At 44.9% G+C, this 22,058-nt stretch overlaps 1 protein-coding gene across 2 annotated transcripts in view; it reads left to right on the top strand.

Annotated features, from left to right (window-relative positions):
* Positions 1-22,058, top strand: part of CAPN3 (calpain 3) — a 39,324-nt gene that overhangs the window by 11,711 nt on the left and 5,555 nt on the right. Inside the window, exons 5-20 of one of the 2 annotated variants that reach the window (XM_068162243.1) lie at positions 115-283; positions 1,009-1,149; positions 8,519-8,602; positions 9,027-9,112; positions 10,890-10,967; positions 11,420-11,580; positions 12,130-12,299; positions 13,311-13,322; positions 14,468-14,676; positions 15,389-15,425; positions 16,647-16,664; positions 18,192-18,293; positions 19,484-19,561; positions 20,476-20,533; positions 20,980-21,044; positions 21,911-21,979. In XM_068162243.1, the coding sequence (XP_068018344.1) occupies positions 115-283; positions 1,009-1,149; positions 8,519-8,602; positions 9,027-9,112; positions 10,890-10,967; positions 11,420-11,580; positions 12,130-12,299; positions 13,311-13,322; positions 14,468-14,676; positions 15,389-15,425; positions 16,647-16,664; positions 18,192-18,293; positions 19,484-19,561; positions 20,476-20,533; positions 20,980-21,044; positions 21,911-21,979 (1,537 nt within the window). Of the gene's footprint in view, positions 1-114; positions 284-1,008; positions 1,150-8,518; positions 8,603-9,026; positions 9,113-10,889; positions 10,968-11,419; positions 11,581-12,129; positions 12,300-13,310; positions 13,394-14,467; positions 14,677-15,388; positions 15,426-16,646; positions 16,665-18,191; positions 18,294-19,483; positions 19,562-20,475; positions 20,534-20,979; positions 21,045-21,910; positions 21,980-22,058 lie in introns of those variants that run through there. The other variant, XM_068162242.1, reaches the window with a different exon arrangement.

Here is a 22,058-nt window from a genome sequence, read left to right as displayed (position 1 = left end):
GTATCTAAATTTATACACACACAACAGATAAAGATACCTACTTAGATATTTATAGATATTTATATCTGTGTAAAAGAGAATCTTTATTTTTTTTCTTCTTCTCTTCTTTCCTAGACTCCATGGGTCATATGAAGCTTTGAAAGGAGGCAACACCACTGAAGCCATGGAGGACTTCACTGGTGGAGTAACAGAATTCTATGAGATAAAGGATGCCCCTAAAGATATCTATAAAATCATGAAACATGCCATTGAGAGAGGATCTCTCATGGCCAGCTCCATCGATGTGAGTCTGTATGACTGTTGCACATAAGCCATAAGAAATAGCAGAGGAGAAGGCCCTCTCCACCTGTAATCAAATATATGCCACCTTTTGGAAATACTTGGTTTAGTCCACATAGCAAACACCCATTTCTAGGAGATGGAGTAATCCCCACTAAACATCACCCATTAGCAAACAACAAGTACCAAAAGAGAACAAAAGTAGAACATGGAGGTGGAAAGCATGGCTGTGACCAGCAAAATCAGCATCCCCTGCTCTCAGTAAAGTGTTGGTACAGAGGTGCTGCAACTCTTTTGGGACATAGACCTTCATATCAAAGATGCTAAGTGTGCAAACCCTTTGATTGCCAACACAGTCTCAGATTGTCTTCATTTATCATTGGAAATCTAAACCAAAAGACATTAGTTTCAGTAAAATTACGGTGTAGTAAAGGCAGGAAAACAACCTGTATATTTTGTACATATTAATTGCAGTCCATATTACTAGATTTTAGTCTGCTTGTAAATATAGCTTCATTTGCTTTCCAACTGAGCTGGTGTAGCAACTTTTATTCTGGGGGGTAATTTCAACCCACCACAGTTGTCAACCACTGCAGATAAGTATGGAGATAATGAGGGAGAAGAGAAAAGTTATCTAGGCTATTTTCTGCAACACATCTTTCTTGTGTTGTCTTTTCTCTCTGTGCCTCATCTTTCTGCCTGATATTTTTCTCCCATTCTCTGTGCCAGGATGACCTAGGCTTTTCCTTTGGATCAGCTCCTCGGAGCCACATTGGAGAACAGATTGCTCGAATGGTGAAGCAGTTAGAAAACGCACAGATGTCTTTCCCCACTGTAAACTACCAGGCAACAGATGAGAGGCCAGCATGGGTATGTCTGCAGAGGCAGTGGACTTCACGCTGCTTGTACTTACAAACAGTTAGAGAAACATAACACCTATGCTTTTAAATCCTCATTTAGATTCACTGAATTATCCTAACACTCAAGATCTGTTTTTATGGATGCTTCTGACACATGCCTTAAAAGATTTCAGTCCTTTAAAGCACAACAATTGTTACTAGAGGGCTTTCCTGATACAGAGACAAAGAGTTGTTGGCTTGTAGCACAGACTTGTAACTTCCAGAACAGAAAATGATTAGTGGATTTTATCAAGTCCCTCACTTATGAAGGATGGAGAGAACAAGAAAACTAAAGTACCATAACAGAGCAAGGTCCCTGAGTGATGGAGGGTGTAAAAGAAAGAAAAAGCAAACTCTACATGGCACAAAAGTCTTTAATGATCTTATTTTGGGACAGTGCTATGGAGCTTTGCCCACAAATGGAAAGGACTGTCCGCTCAGGATGCTTCTTTTAGGTTACTGTCACTAAGAGTCTCGTTTAAAATGTCTAACAAGGAAAAGGAAGTTGTGCTGAGTTTTATGTGTGTGATGAAATACAAGTAAATCAACATACATTAGTATCTAGAAGAATAAAAGGAGGAACGTTGAAACTGTTAAAGATAAACCCCATATTGGTAAACTTATTCAAATCTGTAGAGGGAAGTTGTCTTCTCCTCCTCTCTGCCATACCTTGCTCTTTAGGGTGCTGTATTTCCACAACAGTGAAATTACTTCCCTTGTTTTATGGCAAAAAGGAGAAAGAAAAACCCAAACATACCAAAACCAGCTCCACAATTACATCACCTGGAACTTGTGATCATTCAAACTGCCTTCTGCATTTGCAGCATAAATAGCTGATTTTTCCTCTTTTCACATCCATATTTAGTCTTCTTTAAAGACTGCAATGGTGTAATTTTTCAGGAAAGCCCACAATGACTGTCTTGTTTTGTAAGTGTGGCTGCCCAAATCAACCACATTTGTGGGGAGGGGAATTTCCTCTCCAGTGAACACCTACTGAAAGAAGGTTGCAAAATACTTTCTGTAGTTTCCACCCTAGCAGCCACCATGTTGCTGCTGAGCATTACATAGCTCTAAGCAAAAAAAAACCCAAACAAATAAAAGAAAAAAAAAATCTTGGCTCTTGAGGGAAAGAGGAAGGTAGTACAGGCATCAGAAGCACTTCAGAGAGGTGAGAGTCAATGTTCTTAAACCCAAAAGAGAAAAAGGGTTCTGCAAAGTAAGAATAGCAGCAATGTGAGTGTAATGAAAAACAAAAATTAAACAAACACAGCCCCCAAACAAACAAAACCAAACAACCACCCACCACACTTAAAACAACACAAAACTCTGCCCCTCCTCCTGCCACCCCCCAAAAAAACCAGGAAACAGATATGAAGTTATAGGCATGGAGAGTACAGTTTTCTGCAGAAGGGGAAGAGACACAAAGAAAAAGAAATGTGACATTCAGGAAATAGAATAGAATAGACCAGACCAGGTTGGAAAAGACCGTTGAGGTCATCAAATCCAACCTATCGTCCAACACTATCAACTAAACCATGGCACCAGGCACCCTATCCAGTCTCTTCCTAAACACCTCCAGTGATGGTGACTTCACCACTTCCCTGGGCAGCACATTCCAATGGAAAATCACTCTTTCTATGAAGAACTTCTTCCTAACATCCAGCCTAAACCTCCCCTGGTGCAGCTTGAGACTGTGTCCTCTTGTTCTGGTGCTGGTTGCCTGGGAGAAGAGACCAACCCCCACCTGGCTACAACCTCCCTTCAGGTAGTTGTAGACAGCAATAAGGTCTGCCCTGAGCAACCCCAGGTCCCACAGTCTCTCCTCATAGGGCTTATGTTCCAAACCCCTCACCAGCTTTGTTGCCCTTCTCTGGACACATTCCAGCAAATCAACATCTTTCCTAAACTGAGGGGCCCAGAACTGGACACAGCACTCAAGGTGTGGCCTGACCAGTGCTGAGTACAGGGGCAAAATGACTTCCCTACTACTGCTGGCCACACTATTCCTGATACAGGCCAGGATGCCATTGGCCTTCTCGGCCACCTGGGCACACTGCTGGCTCGTGTTCAACCTGCTATCGACCAGCATGCCCAGGTCCCTTTCTGCCTGGCTGCTCTCCAGCCACTCTGACCCCAGCCTATAGCACTGCATGGGGTTGTTGTGGCCAATGTGTAGAACTCGTCACTCAAATGTGTGTATTGGACTCCGACCATCTGTCCAGCTTGTCAAAGTCCCTCTGCAGAGTTCTCCTACCCCATTTATGGCATAAATGTACATTTCCACAGGAAATTCGGGGTTTTTTTTGAGTCATGTAAGAGTGCATTAAACAGGGTGGGTTAATGTCATTGTCATGAGACAGCAGCCATGTGTAAATATTGAAGTATTACTCTAGGTGTTTCATAGTTTCATAGTTTCATAGTTTCATTCAGGGTTGTAAGGGACCACAAGGATCATCTAGTTCCAACCCCCCTGCCATGGGCAGGGACACCCCACACTAGATCAGGCTGGACAGAGCCTCATCCAGCCTGCTCTTAAACACCCCCAGGGACGGGGCCTCGACCACCTCCCTGGACAACCCATTCCAGGGTTTCACCACTCTCATGGTGAAGAACCTCCTCCTCACATCCAGCCTGAATCTCCCCACCTCCAGCTTCATTCCATTCCCCCTAGTCCTATCACTACCTGAGATCCTGAGAAGTCCTTCCCCAGCCTTCCTGTAGGCCCCCTTCAGATACTGGAAGGCGACAATTAGGTCACCTCGGAGCCTTCTCTTCTGCAGACTGTACAGCCCCAACTCCCTCAGTCTGTCCTCATAGGAGAGGTGCTCCAGCCCTCTGATCATCCTCGTGGCCCTTCTCTGGACACGTTCCAGCACCTCCACATCCCTCTTGTAATAGGGGCTCCAGAACTGGACACAGTACTCCAGGTGGGGTCTCACCAGGGCTGAGTAGAGGGGGAGGATCACCTCCCTCGACCTGCTGGCCACACTTCTCCTGATGCAGCCCAGGATCTGATTGGCTTTGCGGGCTGCAAGTGCACACTGAGAGCTCATGTTGAGCTTTTTGTCCACCAGCACCCCCAAGTCTCTCTCCTCAGGGCTATCCTCCAGGCAGTCACTGCCCAGCCTGTATTTGTGCCTGGGATTGCCTCGACCCAGATGCAGGACCCTGCACTTGCTCTTATTGAACTTCATGAGGTTGGCCTGTGCCCACCTCTCCAGCCTGTCAAGGTCCCTCTGGATGGCCTCCCTTCCCTCCAGCGTGTCTGCTGCACCACACAGCTTGGTGTCATCAGCAAACTTGCTGAGGGTGCACTCAATGCCACTGTCCATGTCCCCCACAAAGATGTTGAATAAGACAGGTCCCAGGACTGATCCCTGAGGGACTCCACTTGTCACTGGCCTCCACTGGGACATGGAGCCATTGACAGCCACTCTTTGGGTGCGACCATCAAGCCAGTTCCTTATCCATCTAGTGGTCCACCAATCAAACCCATGTGTCACCAGTTTGGAGACCAGGATGTGGTGTGGGACAGTGTCGAAGGCTTTGCTCAGGTCCAGGTAAACGACATCAGTTGCTCGCCCCTCATCTATTAATTTTGTCACCTGCTCATAGAAGGCCACCAGGTTGGTCAGGCAGGATTTGCCCTTGGCAAAGCCATGCTGACTGTTCCCAATCACCTCTTCACTATTCTTTTGAGCGAGTAGTGACTCCAGGAGGATCTGTTCCATGATCTTTCCAGGCACAGAGGTGAGACTGACTGGCCTGTAGTTCCCTGGTTCCTCCTTCTTGCCCTTTTTGAAGATGGGGGCAATGTTTCCCTTTTTCCAGTCTGTGGGGACTTCACCAGACTGCCAGGACTTTTGAAATATAATAGAGAGGGGTTTAGCAACCTCATCTGCCAGTTCTCTCAGTACCCTTGGGTGTAACCCGTCGGGTCCCATGGACTTGAACACTTTCAGGTTCTTCAGATGATCACGAACCTGATCTGCACTTACAATGGGCAGTTCTTCCTCCCCGTCCCTGGCTTTGACTTCCATAACATCAGGAGTGTGGCTAGAGGCCCTTGCAGTGAAGACTGAGGTAAAGAAGTTATTAAGTACCTCAGCCTTTTCCTCATCACATGTGACCATGTCACCATTTTCCTTTCTGAGGGGGCCCACACCTTCCCTAGTCTTCTTCTTCCCATTAATATACCTGTAAAAGTTCTTAGTATTCCCTTTAATCTCCCTGGCTAGATTCAACTCAAACTCTGCTTTGGCTTTCCTGACCAGGACTCTTGCTGCTCGGGCAGCTTCCTTGTATTCCCCCTGTTCTACCTGTCCTTCCCTCCACTTCCTGTAGAGTTTCCTTTTAAGTAATAGTGTGTCCAGTACCTCCTTGCCCATCCAGGCAGGCCTCCTAGCATTCTTACCTGCTTTTCTCTTTGTTGGTACACAGAGCTCCTGGACACAGAGGAGGTGGTCCTTGAATACTGACCAGCTGTCCTGGGTCCCTCTTCCCTCCAGGGCTTTGTCCCATGACACTTTGGCTAGCAGATCCCTGAAGCGATCAAAATCTGCATGCCTAAAGTCTAGGGTCATGAGCTTGGAATACTTCCTCCTGATTGCCCTGAGGATGTTAAATTCAACTGCTTCATGGTCACTGCAGCCAAGGCCGTCTATGAGCCTCACATTGCTTACCAGCCCTTCCCTGTTGGTGAGAACAAGGTCCAGCATAGCACCATTTCTTGTTGGTTCCTCCACCATTTGGAGGAGGAAGTTGTCTTCTATGCAGTCCAGGAACATCCTGGATTGCTGGTGCCTTGCTGTGTTGTCCCTCCAGCAGATGTCCGGGTGGTTGAAATCACCCATGAGGACCAGGGCTTGTGACCTGGAAGCTGCTTCTATTTGCCTATGGAGGGCCTCATCTGCTTGGATCTGCTGGTCAGGTGGCCTGTAGGAGACCCCCACAGTAATATCTTCTTCCCCTGTCCTGCCTTTAATTTTGACCCATACACTCTCAACTAGCTTATCATCCCTCCCCAGTTGGAGCTCCAATGATTCCAACTGGCTATTGACATAGAGGGCAACACCTCCTCCTCTCCTTCCCTGCCTATCCTTCCTAAAGAGTTTATACCCATCTATGCCTACATCCCAGTCATGGGATTCATCCCACCAAGTTTCAGTAACAGCCACTATGTCGTGGCATCCCAGCAGCACAGTGGCACTTAACTCATCCTGTTTGTTGCCCAAGCTGCGCGCATTCGCATAGAAGCACTTCAGCTGGGCTGGCCCTGTCCTCCTCTTGTGACAAATCCCCTCGGTTTCCACAGAATGTCCTGGTGGATCATTCGTGGCTTGCCTCAGGGTAGCAAGTTGAGAGCCCTTACCAGCTCTCCTTCTCTCTACTGCTGGTGAGCTGCCCCTCTGTTTGTCACCAGCCAGCAGGAGACTATTAACCCCATCCCCCTTCAAATCTAGTTTAAAGCCCTATCAATGAGCCCTGCCAATTCCTGCCCCAGGATTCTTATCCCACTCTGGGACAAGTGTGTCCCATGAGTTGTTTTCAGCTCAGGTGCCTTGAAAACCAATCCATGATTGTGGAACCCAAAGCCCTGTCGATGGCACCAGCCCCTGAGCCATGAATTGATCTGTCGGCCCTTCCTCAGTGTGTCCTCATCCATTGCTGACGTTAGAGGGATGGCAGAGAACACGACTTGAGCCCCTGATCCCTTTAGCATTTGCCCTAAGTTTCTGAAGTCTTCCTTAATAGATTGTGAGCCTCTCATTGTTACATCGTCACTGCCCACCTGAAAGACCAGCAGTGGGTAGTAGTCTGAAGGACTCACGAGGTTGGGAATTCTATCTACAACATCTTTTACTTGGGCACCAGGGAGGCAGCTGACCGCTCTATGAAATGGGTCTGGTCTGCATATTGGGCCCTCTGTTCCCCTCAGTAGGGAGTCTCCTATGACGATGACCCTGCGAGGTTTCTTTTCTGGGTAAGTTTTGATGGCTGGCCTGAGGCAACCTGTCATTGGTGCAGCTTCTGACCTTCTTGGGTCCTCGACCTTACCAATGACCTGTTCCTCCTGCAGAGCCTCATACCTGTTCTGTAACTGCACTGGAGGCAGCATGCTGCTCACAGGAGCAGACTTCCTTTGTTTGCATTTCTTCCGTCAGGCAGAGACCTGTTCCCATTGGCCCTGCTCATGGGGGTTACTACAGGGAGGTTGAGAATCTTGCTTCTGGGAAGGTATCAAACTCCCTGTTCCCCTAAGTGTTACCCCCTGTTCTGGTTTAGAAGAGATTACATTATGGGAATCGTCAATTTTCTGCTCGCCATCTCTTCTATCTCTTAGCCTTTCTACCTCTTCTTTTAGTTTGACCACCATGCTCATCAGATCACTGACCTGCCCACACCTGAAACAGGAGCTGCTCCCTCCAGCCTCCATGTCGAGTGCCAGGTTCCAGCACTCACTGCAGCCACCTGCCTGAACATCTGCATGCTTGTGTGTGGTCTCTGTTTGGGTGCCCACTGTCCTTCTGCTAGCCTTTGCTCTAGTGGTGACCATCTTGCAGTAACCACCCTCTCCACGCGGCTTTTTTTTTTCTTTTTTTTTTTTTTTTTTTTTTTTTTTTTCCCTGTCAGTGAGCAGGCGAGCTGCGCTGCTCAAGCTGCCTCTCTCCTCAGCCACGCGCTGGGGTCTGTTTGGTTTGCGCGCGGTCTCCGCGGCAACCCCTCCCCCAGCTACGTCACTGCCCTCCGGCAGGTAGGCAATCCGAGCCCGCTGCCCCTCCTCCTCTCTTTGGAAAGTCCCAAGCCACCAGCCCCTTACCGCCTGAAAAGCAAGGGAATCAAAGCCAAAAGCCAAACTCCCAGAGCTGCGCTTCTCAAGCTGCCTCTCTCCTCAGCCACACGCTGGGTGTTGATCTGCTCTGATGTTTCTAGTTAGTATGTAGTAACTTTATTGAGATATAAAAGAGCACCCTAACCCAGAAAGGGCTGAATAGCCCTGCTAATAGAAAACGTAATTATCTTGATTAAGCCTACTATATACAAGGCTCTTCTGAGGGCAAAAAGCAGTAACTTACATAAAGGGAAAAAAGACAGTCACAAAATGTCGTTTCAAATTGACACTATTGACTTCTTTGTTGGTTCATGATTCACTCTAATGACCAACATGAATTCTGTAGGCACTAAGCTTGGCCACCTTGGCAAAGCCAAAGAAGAGAACAAGACAAAAACAAAACCCAACCTTGACAGCTGAGCAGTGTCACCCTCCCTCCAGAAGCCCTGGGTGGCAGCTGGCTGAGCTTTGCATGACTGTGACAAGTTTTTCCTCTTGTGTCTAACAGACCATAGTGCCGATGCAGTATGAAACCCGGATGTCCTGTGGGCTTGTCAAAGGCCATGCCTACTCTGTCACTGCCGTGGAGGAGGTACATACAGTCCCTTTCTTACAGCTATGGGGAGCTGTGGTCTACACTGGCCTAGCAAAGCACTGGGGGGTAGTGGGGTGGAGTAGAAGAGCACGTCAGGAAAGCTACAGGGGGTGGGGCAGGAAGGCAAAATAAATAATAATCTAAGAAAACAAAGTTTGTATTTGAAGAAATTAAAGCCTTGTGGAGAACTAGATCTGTCCAAGTGGGGGCTGTTTGGGAAAATGTATACTCCATTGCTTGAATAAAGATGGGCACCGCCAGCCACTGCCTGGTTTTACAGCCTTTCTATGCACATCAGAAGCTAGATGAAGGCCCAGGAAAGCATCACCCCTAGAAAAACTGGTATCAGAGATTTGAAAGGCAGAATGTTGCCTTTTAAACCTGCTCTCAATCTGTTCTTTTTGTGTTCTTCTCCAACTAGACAATATTCAAAGGAGAAAAAATACGTCTAGTAAGGCTGAGAAATCCCTGGGGGCAGGTGGAATGGAATGGACCTTGGAGTGACAAGTGAGTAAAATGGAGCTTAACCTGATTTGAAAAAAACAGAATAATATTTGTAGCTTTATTTATCCTTATAGTTTGTGCATGGCACTAACATTTGATGATGAGGTAGCTGAATTTTCATTTTGATGCATGCACTTTGAAGGTGATTGTAGTTGAGTGCTCTGCTGAAGCACTCAAGTAGAAGTAAAAACAAGAGAAACTAAAGGAAAAAAAAATTATGTCAAGAGGGTCTTTAGTCAATAGAAATTAAAAGAGAGCCAAACGTAATCACACAGAATCACCAAGGTTGGGAGAGACCTCAAAGATCATCGAGTCCAACTTGTCACCACAGACCTCGATTAAACCATGGCACCAAGTGTCACATCCAATCCCTTCTTGAGCACCTCCAGGGATGGTGACTCCACCACCTCCCTGGGCATCCCATTCCAACAGCTAACAACTCTCTCTGTGAAGAACCTTCTCCTCACCTTGAGCCTAAACTTCCCCTGGTGCAGCTTGAGATTGTGTCCTCTTGTTCTGGTGCTGATTACCTGGGAGTAGAGACCAACGCCCACCTGCCTACAAACTCCACTCAGGTAGTTACAGACAGCAAGAAGGACTCCCCCGAGCCTCCTTTTCTCTAGGCTAAACAACCCCAGCTCCCTCAGCCTCTCCTCGTAGGGCTTGTGCTCAAGGCCTCTCCCCAGCCTCGTTGCCCTTCTCTGGACACATTCAAGTGTCTCAATGTCCTTCTTATACTGAGGGGCCCAGAACTGGACACAGGACTCAAGGCAATGGCACAGTCAATCTAATTTTACTGTCTAGCAAATTCTGCAATTTTCCATTTCAAAACAAGATGTGACAGAGAAAAAAAAAAATTGTTTCAGTTATGAAAGATCTGGATGAAACAAGGTGCCAGTACATGAGGAAGTTTAGATAAAGCCTCTCATTAGGTTTTATTGAAAGGAACTTCAATAGCCTGTATAGCAATGAAACTCTGCAAACAATTTTTACTTTAAGCCAAATAAAATGAACACAGTTCAGCAGATCTTTGAGAGCTGTGAAGAGGAATTCTGAAGAGAAGGCAGAGAGAAGCAGGGAAATAGCTTTATATTTTTCATTTGGGCACATGGAGAAGAGTGTGGTAATGGTTGCAATAAGCAGTGTGTGCAATCTGGCAGTGTAGACCTAGAGCCTGACACGGTGGTAGGCCATGTCCAGCATGGGTGTGGAAGTGGCTAGCAGTGTAGCAGAATGGTGCTGTGCCTGCACCGTGTAACCAAAGCAGGGCACTGGTAGCTATAAACACAGAGAGTTATCTTGCAATAACAGGACGCACACCTGCATCAACAATCTCGCAGGTTATTACTAGTTTAACCAATGGTCAATAGTAGTACAGTGTGTGGTCACTCGTTAGGGACCAATGGAGCCACGCCAGCAATGCCCTCTGAGTTTATATAAGTGTGTATTAAGAAAACCTTTACAACTTCTTCTATGCACTTCTTACTAGCCTGTCAGCTCTACTGTCTGCTCTGTACTATGCTTGCATTATAACAGAACAACGCTGAAGCAATGAAAGAACAATGCTAGATCATATTGATCAGCTGTATTGATTCCAATCTCCGTCGTCCATAGAAGAGAGTAACTTTGAGAACAAAAGGTTGCTAGGCTCACGAAGGAAAAATTACCTGGATGTAACAAGATGATTCTTGACTTTTGACTCTAAGGCTTACAGTAAAGAGTAGAAATTTCATGAAAGCTGCATTGCCAATAGTAATCCAATTTATTCACTCCTTGGAAGGTCAGAGGAGTGGAACTTCATTAATGAAGAAGAGAAGGTCCGCCTGCAGCACAAAGTCGTGGAGGACGGCGAGTTCTGGTGAGAATATCACTCAAAATCCTGTGCTTCTCTAGGGGACATGCAACCACAGCAAATATGAGTCACACTACTCTGATTAAATCTGCTAAAACCATTGCAATAACCCATGTTGCCCTTCATATTCTCAGTAAGTTCTGCTCTGTGATCCCCATCTTTCTCCCACCGCAGTTTACTGAGTGCCACCAGCACAGTCCTTGTAATCGTGCTACACTTCCACAAGCTCTCCATCACCCCTTCTATATACCATCCTCTCAGCCCAGTTTCCCCCAGTTTGGAGTTGCATCTGTGTTAGCTGACCATCCAGCAGACCAGATGCTTTAGGAAACAATGGTACTCCCACTGCAAACCTACCCTCCTAATGGTGGTAATATGGCTGGTCACCTTCTTCCACCTCACCAGGGTCTCCCACTGTGTAAATTCATTTGGGTTCCATTTCCCCTCAATTCCTCCAGGATATCATTTGAAGATTTCATGAGGCACTTCACAAAACTGGAAATCTGTAACCTCACACCTGATACTCTGGAAGCAGATAAACTCAAGACCTGGACTGTGTCAGTCAATGAAGGGCGCTGGGTGAGAGGCTGCTCAGCTGGAGGTTGCCGCAATTACCCAGGTGAGCAACAGGTCTTAAGAGATACAGCTTCTCACAGAGACTGTATTACATCTCACAGGGGAAGTCATAACACAGCCTGTCTGGTGCTCAGCCATAAAAAAACAGCCTTGCCTCCTCAGAGGGCAAGGCACATGATTTTGTGGCTGGAAATCTGCTGTCGCTATGATTGTGATACCGCTTCACAAGCCCAGCAGTTAGGCCTGACAAAGAATAAAATCATTGTTAAAACACTTCACAGTGCCCCAAGCAAGATAAAAGGGATACATTTGATTTGAACCATTTTCACTTGGGAAATCACCTGCTGATAGTTCTAGGTGCTTTGGGAGTTTCAGATGCGCATTCTTCATTTTATATCCTCCTTTGTTAGGCATTTAATTAGAAGTATGTAAAACTCATCATACATACAACCAATATGTATCTACTGGCCCAGCTCCAACCTTTCCCTCACAACCCACAAGCGGGGATCTTAAAAGTTCTTTTTGATCACAACTATTGCTAGAACACTGAAGCTTTACATATTCACTCGGGCTTGTTGGTGGGATTTCACAGACACATTTTGGACCAACCCCCAGTATCGCTTGAAGCTTCTGGAGGAAGATGATGATCCTGAGGATGAAGAGGTCATCTGCAGCTTCCTTGTCGCACTGATGCAGAAGAATAGGAGGAAAGAACGCAAGCTGGGAGCCAACCTGTATACCATTGGCTTTGCCATCTATGAGGTACCAGCTCTAATCTTTGTGCTTTGCACCATGGTTGCAAACCCTGACAGTATCCATACACAAAGAGAGTCACTGAATCATTCAGCCTGATTATATGAATTGCAATCTTTACTTTGCAAGGAACTCAGGACAAACCTGGAAGAAAGGAAGGGAGTTCAGGGCTCTGTAACTATTTAGACCATAGTAACCTCCATGTTTACCCCATCTCTAAGTAACACATGTTTTAGGCTTTTATCACAGAATCTCAGAATATTAGGAAAGGCTGAGGGAGCTGGGCCTCTTCAGCCTGGAAAAGGGGAGACTGAGAGGTGACCTCAATAATGTTTATAAATATGTGAAGAGAAAGTGTCAGGAGGATGGAGCCAGTGATGTCCAGTAATAGGACAAGAGGCAATGGGAGCAAGCTGGATCACAGGATGTTCCACATAAACAGAAGGAAAATCTTGTTCACTATGAGGGTGACAAGGCACTAGTAATAGGATGCCCAGAAAGGTTGTGCAGTCTCCTTCTATGGAGATGTTCAAGACCCATCTGGACACATTCCTGTGTGATTTGCTCTAGGTGAACCTGCTCTGGCAGGGGGGCTGGACTAGGTGATCTTTTGAGGTCCCTTAATGTCGGGTTTTAAAGTATTCTTTCCCATAGGTTCTTCAATCTCCCTTTCATCCTTGCTGAAATCCAACATTTCATTGGCAGAACAACATAAAAAGGGAATTAGACAACCGAGATGCAAACACAGCAATTAACCTCTGCTCTCAGTTTCATGAAGAAGTCAATTTAATCAGACCTTTATACAAACATATTTAGTTCAGATCTTAGTGGATCTCATGCAGATCCCAAGAAATCTAGAAAATAAAAGAGAGAAATTGCTTGTAATATTTATCAAACTTGGGGCATTTTCATTGCTGGTTATGCTCCCAGCAATCCATGTGAATGACCTTCTGTATGCTCTGTTAATAAGTGGACTCAGCTAGCAGCTCTGACAGTTTCCTCTCTTTGTTTCTCCCTAAGGTGCCTAAAGAGGTATGAGCAGAACGGAGGCAGACTGACATCTTGGTGTATGCTCACAGCTAGTGTTACTGTTGTGCCTGTCTGTAAGTCAGCAGGAAACTGTCCAGTCAAGTTTGTTTTCAGGGATGTAACAAAAGTGAAAATGCTAACCTTTCTGCTTTGAGTGTTTGTTTAGTAAGTTTGCAAGTAGTTTTTACTTCCTTCACACCTGCACCACATTTTCACTTGCATCTTTCCCTTACTCCTCCTTTTCCATTCTGTACAAGACCTGGCCATGGGTTGCAAGGTCAGCCAGGGAGCCTGGGCTGTAGGAGGCAGCATCTGCAAGCACCTAGCTTTTGCACTTCCTCAAGAACCACCCTGAAATACTTCCATTTCCTCCTGAAAATAATGCAAATAGCCCATATCCTTCAGCCAGGGAGTTTTTTCTATAGTCCTAGAACTCATTTGGAAAAAATTACTTGTCAGCCATTGAGGAAAACATACAAGTAGTATTATTATTTTTTTCTGAGCCTGCTGGCAACTGAATCATTGACATGACAAATTTTGAGAACAAGCTCACCAGAAGGCTATGTTACCTGGAGACCACGAAGATGACAGTCTGAATATTGTCTGTGCCGACTGCTTTACAGGTGGCCATTTCTGCAGAATACAACCCACAACAGTTCTTGGCCCAGTGCTCATCTTTGAAACAATGCAGCATTTGATTATCACATTTCTTTAGCAGATACAGAATTTGTGTTTTGCCCAGGCAAAGTCATGTTTCCACTGAAAGCACCCTTAACCTACCACACTGGGTGCAAGAGTCTGCATATACCATTCCTTGCCATGCTACTATCCAAGGAAAGCAGCTGAATTTTGGTTACAGACAATTTAGTACACAACAAAGCACTTGGGTAGAAGTGCCTATACTAGAGAAGTCAGCCAACAATCTGCAGAGGGGCCCTGGAGCAGCCCTCAAAAGCCAACTACATCCAGGTAGTACTGACTTAAAAGACTCCTTATCTGTTACCAAGTAGTATCCCTCCTCAGCTGCCTGTTTGGTAAGCTACTGCTTCAATTCTGTTTTCTGTCCTAAACATGTAGTGTCTGCATGACCAGCCACCTGGGGATGGTTAAGCCTTCCCTGAAGACAAATTGACTCATTTGTTCTGCAGATGCATGGCACCAAGCACCACTTGCAAAAGGATTTTTTCCTCTACAATGCCTCCAAAGCTAGAAGTAAGACCTACATAAACATGAGAGAAATCTCTGAGCGCTTCCGGCTACCTCCCAGCGAGTATGTTGTCATTCCATCAACATATGACCCTCACCAGGAGGGAGAATTCATCCTGAGGGTCTTCTCAGAGAAAAGAAGTCTTTCAGAGTAAGTTGTAGCTTCATTTATCTGTCCATAAAGGTGGAGATGATCTCACTAGTGTGCTATAGTGACGCTCCCTGTTTGCTACACTTAGCTTTTAAATTTTCCTAACCTCATTACAAACTCCAAGCTGCAAAGTCATTTCTCCAAACTTCCCTTATATTCTAACAAGAACCTGCTTTAAATTATCTTTGGAGAAGCTCACTGCTTCCAGGATGTCCTTTGTAAATGTACTACTAACCATTTTTAGTAGTGAATATAAATCTGTTTGGGGTTTATTGCTATATGCCACTGGCTGAAGTTTTGGCCAAACAGATCATTGAACCAGATCTATGTTTCAGTCATGAATCTAACAGAGAAATAGGTAGTTATTTCTTTTCCACCTTTGTTTTCAACTAGTTTCCCAGAGCTCAGCAAATTGCAGCCAGTGTCATTCTACTTAGGCTGAACAGCTTCTGTTTTACTTTCAGCTGTCAACGTTCAAAGTTATTAAGGCTCCTAAGATGAATAAAACAGAGAGCAGTCCTCCTGAAATTGGTACTTGGGGTACTCAGCTCAGAGAAAGCTACATCTAGAGCCTGCAGATGTGATGCTAGGAACCCAGCCCACATCACTGGTTGGGTGAGCAGTTCAAGTGGCTGCTTACAAACCAACAACAGAAACATCAACTTTGGGAACAATCAGTTTCCTGATTCATTTACTTTCTGCTTTCTTCTAGGGAGGTTGACAACATGATTGAAGCAGAGCGTCCATCAGTAAGTACTCTCCTGGGCATTTATTGTACATGAACAGGGATAGGGAGAGAAGCGTCAGATCTAGGGAAACCTACAACAGGAAAGCATTTGCAGCCATATGGCTTCTCCTTCAGCATAAATTCCCATATTTTCTCTCATCAAGATACTTCTATTAACACTTCCTTTGTATACACTGCTTTCCAGTTTGGTCAGACCAAAATCTTTAGCCAGATTTGAAATGTGCTCCTGGCACAAAGAAGCTGCATGCTAAGCAGATAATGCCCTTGCCTTCATCAGTGGAGATCATTAACTTACCAGGGGAGGTCTAACTCTGTGGTCCAAGATACTTGGCTTGTGAAATGGACATCTCATCTAATGAAGAAAAAAATACCTTATTTTTCAAATACATGCTTTCTGGGAAGGGACTCTGGCTGTACTCTGATTTAAAGTAGCACCATGACAAGCTTTGACTCTTCACCCCTGGGATTTACACATCTTTGTGGGAATACACTGTAAATAACAATGTAATTAGTCTTGAAAAAAATAAGAGTAAAAATCAGGCCTCCTATGTTGCCCAGGAAGGTCATGGATGCCTCTTCCCTGCAGGTGTCAAAGGCCGGGTTGGATGTGGCCTTGAGCAATTTGATCTAGTGGAGGGTGTCCTTGCCAGTGCTGGGGTGTTGGAACGAAATGATCTTCCAGGCCCCTTCCAACCCAAACTATTCTATGGATCTACAAAAACGTTCTTGCACAGAACTGAGCTTCCTCAAACCTTCCTCAGAAGGGTTTCTCCTGTTTGCTATTATGATAGCAAAATCTTTCCAGATCTGGTGAAATGTAATTGCCACTTCAGGTAACACCGCTCTGTGGGTGCAGAATTTCAGCCTCCACTGAACTGATGGGATGGGAAAGGGAAAAGGAATAGTCAGAGCTAAAGGTGCAATGGAGATTTCATTCAAGCAGACAAAGGCCCAGAGGAGATGGGACACTGTTTTACTATGGTTTCTGCAATTTCTATTCTTCATTATGCAGCTTCTTGGTGGAAGCATTTTCCCTCATTTCTGGAGATGTGAAAATTGTATGAATACAGGAAATGGGGGGGGAACCCCAAATTTCTGTAAATATAGGAATGGGGAAAACAAATGAGAGAAAGGACAAGAGAAAAAAACATCATTGACTCCCCATAATCTGAGTAAAATCCTCAACTTTATTATTATTATTATTTTGTCTCTTTTTGTGCAGAAGAAGAAAAAGGGCAAGGTGGGTACCTGTGCAATGTGCCGAGCGCCAGCAAGGCAAAGCGCATGCGCAGTGCATGCATCAGGAGCACAGCTCCTTGATATCATGATTGCCCTGCATCTGGAAGCTCATTTCATTAATCAAGGGCACTGGATAAGAGGCCATTTGCAGGCACAGCAAAGATTTTGTCTTCCTATACTAAACTCTAAGGAAATAGCATGAGCATCATATAGCACTCTCACTCACAAAAACTTCCCAGCTTCATAAGCTTGATCTTCAGGGTTGCTCAAACTGTCCTTCCCACCTACCCCCTCACAGACACCCTGACATCCCCGTCTAGTGAAAAGCAGCCTTTCTCCAGATATGTGCCTTCACATTTGCTTTCTATTGCCTAATAGCTACTCCTCTTTCCTGAGGTTTCTGCTCACCAAAGTGTTGGGGTTTGTTTTGAGCAAGAGGGGACTTGGGTCCCAGGAACACCTGTGCAATTCAGGCCTTGAAGAATTCTCTGTTGATAATATAGTGGTGGAGTAGGAGCTGTGAGAAAGTGCTGATTGCTTGGTATGCTGAAGTCCAGCTGCCCCTGAGAAGGGAGGCAAGCAAGATAAGGAGGAGGCGAGATCTGGGGAAGAGAGTAATTAGACCGGATAGAAGAATTCCACAGAGTTGTGAAAACAATGATGTAACCTTTTAGAGAGCAACCAATAGTATGTTGCCAAGTGGGCATAATTATAGTAAACTGTATGTAAGATGTGTCTGATGCTCAATAAAGTTGGATTCCGCTGATCACATTGATCGTATAGCGGCCCCTTCTTGCAACACCAAAGTCCAGAATTTTTCTTTTGATTCTGCACAGCACATTTAGGACACTGAAAATGTCATCAGACATCTGACATGCTCATCTCAAGAGAGGCTGATTGCAATTAGCACTGTAGGGTAACACACACCTTGTAGCAGCTTCCTTGTTTTAAATGTCCTAAAGCAGAACAGTTTAACACAGCTGCTTACTGCTGAATACTTCAAGAATTCTAGATGATCCTTGTGGTCCCTTCCAACCCTGACTGGTACTATGATAATTCATATAGAGAGCATAGATGCTTCACAAAAGTACTAAGTTCCTGCACAAATACTTATTTCTCTGTAGGATTTAGGTTTTGCTCACTTTTGGTGCTCACAGAGGGACAGTTATGTCATTTTAACTAAGAACTAAGACTCTGAGAGGGGGAAAAAAAGAAAGGATAAAAGAGAAGGAAAAAAAAAAAATTAAATTTATACTGTCTTTCTGAAAAAGGAAAGCTAAAACCAAGAGATTGCACTACTGCCCAAAAAGGCTTTTGCAGCCTTTTTAGCATGAGGAGAGCAGTAACTTCAGAAATTCCTCTACTTCTTTCCCCCCACCCCCTTCTTTACTTTCGTTCCCAGCTTTGGTTTCCCAGGTAGCTGTGTTGCTGAATGTGCTTTATTACAAAATGGTTGTGACCAAATACTTTCCCTCCCACTATTTCTTGGGTGATTTTTGGTTTTCCTTTGGTGTCTTCCTTCTTCTAGCCTATCATCTTTGTTTCTGACAGAGCTAACAGCAATAAGGAGTTGACAGCAGATGAAGATGCTCGCAAAGATGGTGAAAAAACCCGTGTAGATGAGAAAAAGGTTTCTGCAGCATGTGGCACAAGGGGAAATATTGCTTAGCATGAAATAGTGGCTGGGGAGAGCACAGGAGTGGCACAAAGAAGGGTCATAAGATACTAAACAGCTTCTCATAAAATCTTAGCGTACCTTGCATATGGTTTACATGGATCTAATGAGCATGAGCAAATAGAGACTAGCCCTTCAGTTATTTAATGCCTGTGCTGGAGGATTTGCTTGCTTGAAAATATCTCTTCATTGCTCTCATGCAAATATCTTGGCTGTGAGAGATCCCTTCTCCATGAGCAGCACACCTCAATCCACTCTCTCAGCCCCCTGCTGAAGCTGTTCCAACATAATTTCACTGGGGGGGGGGGGGGGGGGTTCAGGAGCTCCTGGCAACAATCACAACCCCTTCCCGTTACAAACTATGCATGCCCATACCAGTCCTCACTGGCCAGAGGAGAAAAGGATGAGTAATCCTAGGAGCTCCTGCACCACTCCTCCTGTCACTCACTACCAGAGAGGAGGAAAACACAGTAACGAGTGTGGGGTTTGTGCCTGTACCTGGGTGAGGCACTTGAGTCACAGCAGCCAGATCCTGCACTCAAGCTCTTGGCATCTGAAGGCACAACTTGAGTATCTGCTTACAGGGAGTGCTGTAGTCTATTGCCTGACTGCTAGAGCACACCTGTGGCAACATGGGGACCAATCTTCTGCATGTAGACAAACAAGAATAAGACCTAAGCTAAGAAAATAATTTTATTTTGTTACTATCAATTCCTGCAATTTGATACTGAGGTGGGAATAGTTTCCTTTTTCAGCATCAGCCTCAGAGTTTAGGCTTGCTCTTTGCATGGATCTGAAAAAGGTTTGCTTTCATCAGTTCCCTCTGTCTTATGTGCTGCTTGTCTCCACCAAGGGGCTCCCAGATTGAGTAGACCTCTCAAGCCCAAGTCTCTCTGGTCAGCTCAATAGCCTATGGGCTGCAGTGAAGCATATATGCCTCTTCTGCTCCAAACTTCTCCTTCACAAGGTTTTTGGGGAGGGGATTAAAAAAACCAACAAAAAACAACAACAACAAAAAAAAAGGGAACAGGAGGTTGACCTGTTCCTCCAAAGACTCCCAGATTCACAAGGTGAGCAAGCCACCCAGACCCTTTTTCCTTCTCTGCTGGGCTAAGAACATCTCTTCTTACCTTGTCTCTTTTCAGCGTCCTTCAGCAAAAACTCGTGAGGGGAGCGAAGAGGAAAAACAGTTCAGGAATATTTTCCAGCAGATTGCAGGGGATGTGAGTATGCACCCAGTCCCCACTTCTGCCATCAAAGCAGCCTAGCCTAGCAGCACCTAGATCAACTGCTTCATAGATTCAAACCACTGAATTTTAAAGTTTTCTTTGAATTTTCATCCATCAAATATCCCTTGAGATCTGAAGCCAAGCAAAAATCAAATCAAAATCCACCTAAGTATACTTCTATCCCCCCTGTGTGCATATAAGCTATTTCCATTGTGTGCGAGGGATACTTATTTCAATTCAGAGGACACAGTCTTAAACTGCACCAGGGGAAGTTTAGGCTCGAGGTGAGGAGAAAGTTCTTCATAGAGAAAGTTGTTAGCTGTTGGAATGTGCTGCCCAGGGAGGTGGTGGAGTCACCGTCCCTGGAGATGTTCAAGAAGGGATTGGATGTGGCACTTGGTGCCATGGTTTAGTAGTCATGAGGTCTTGGGTGACAGGTTGGACTTGATGATCTTTGAGGTCTTTTCCAACCTTATGGATTCTATGATTCTATGAAATTCAGGCTTTTACTTCAATCACTACTCCCTGATGCTATTTTGCATGGCACACGTAAACAAGTTAGAAATGCACTGTGCACCAGTATGTGATTAACAAGGGAAGCAGATCAAAGAGCTGCATAAATCAGTAGGCTGCAAATGGGTTACAGGGATTTTCACTTTTTGGCTGACACACTGGCTTCAGATTACCACTTGATCTTCTAGTTGTAGTTTAATAAGCACTATATAGACCTAACCTTTACTGCAGCCTCAAGAAAGACTTGGACTCCTGTTTATGCAAACTACATTGCTCTCTAGTTTGACGGATGTATACACCATATTGGAGGGTGGCCAGACGTCATACTTTCAGCACATAAAATGATCCTCAAGCAATGTTGTGGTTGATGATGTTCTCATTTCATTTCCCACTAGGATATGGAGATCAATGCTGAAGAACTCAGGAATGTTCTCAATAACGTTGTGAAAAAACGTGAGTTTGAGCATATTAGTCAGTAATGCCGGACAAAGAACTCTGCAGCGTAGTGTAACCCTCCACCCCCGAGTTGCCCTCTAAAAATCGTTATGGCTTCAAACACTCAAATTCCCTACTTACACTCCCACTGATTTTACACCTGAGACTTTGGTGAGCTGAACTTTTCATAGAGATGCTCTCTAGAAGCTATCAAGTACTGATGATAATGCAGAAACAAGCAAACATTCAGCAGGCCTGGGCTTGCTTCGCTATCTGCAAGTTAGAGCCTTCCAGAGGTTTTTGTTGTATATACCAGGTCAAGAAAAGGAATCTCGATTTCACAAGCAATGACCTTAGAGTCATTTGTCTCTGGATGAAGGGAGTAGGTTTGAGTTCTATTCTGAGTGCTTCCTAGGACAAAGAAGCACTTTGCTGACTTTCATGACCTGTTTTTCACCTTTCAGATAAGGACCTAAAGTCAGAAGGATTTGAACTAGAATCCTGCCGCAGCATGATTGCTTTAATGGATGTATCCTTCACTGGTGAAAGGGGAGCACCTGACACCACACCAGCACACTTGGGTTTTATATCAAACCAGAAAACTACAGAACACATCAGTCATTATGGTACTCCTGCTGAGGTATCAGCAACTGGCAAACTCTCACGTGAAAGCACCAGTTTAAGAGAAATTGGTTTTAAACAACTCACCATGACTACAATTCCTGCCAACAAGCTTACTACAGGTCTCTCTTAACTTTATACATCTCACTGTATGCCTAGCATGCAACACACACTTGCTCATCTCAGAATAAGTATAATAAAAGATGGGGTTACTCTGACACAACATCTCTCAATTTCCCTATTTGACATAACACGTGATTTTGAGAGACCATGAACACACTCAAGGATAACCAGAACAAAATCTGAACTGCAACCCAAAGGCATAATGGTTGGAGCCTAAACATATTTTTATAAACACCTTTAGTGGGCATTTTGCTTAGTTTTCAATTCATTTTAAACAAAGCAGAAAGAACTTCACTCTGTGACAAAAGTTAGTTGTCTTCAAAAAATGGTGGGTAAGATTCACATCAGAAGACATTTAGAAAGAGCCCACTAAAACATCCTACTTGTGTACATCATAACAGCTCCACAAACAAGCCTCTGTCCTCTATCATCTGTTTGCTTCTACACAAAGTACAAATAGCACTTCACGCTCCTGAAACAAAATACTATGCACAACATCCGAGATGCACTTTACTGCACAGCTCAGCCGGCTCTTAGTGCTGAGGAGAGCCTTAACTCAGATTTGTATTCACCCCACCACCAGTAGTTTCAAACTTAATTCATTTTCTCTTTAAAACACTGTGTGGTTTTTACCTGAACGTTGCATCGCAGACAGATGGCTCAGGGAAGATAAACTTTGATGAGTTTCGACATCTCTGGGACAAGATAAAAAGCTGGCAGGTAATACTGGTATCCACGGTGCTGTCCTTCGCAGCTTCTGCAGTGCAAATGCTTGTAGGAAAACCAGAACGCTCGACCT

This window comes from Melanerpes formicivorus, unplaced genomic scaffold (genome assembly GCF_026170545.1).
Source record: "Melanerpes formicivorus ecotype bairdi unplaced genomic scaffold, bMelFor1.0.p_v2 SCAF_62, whole genome shotgun sequence".
NCBI lineage: Eukaryota > Metazoa > Chordata > Aves > Piciformes > Picidae > Melanerpes > Melanerpes formicivorus.
This window is presented reverse-complemented; position numbering and strand designations above follow the sequence as displayed.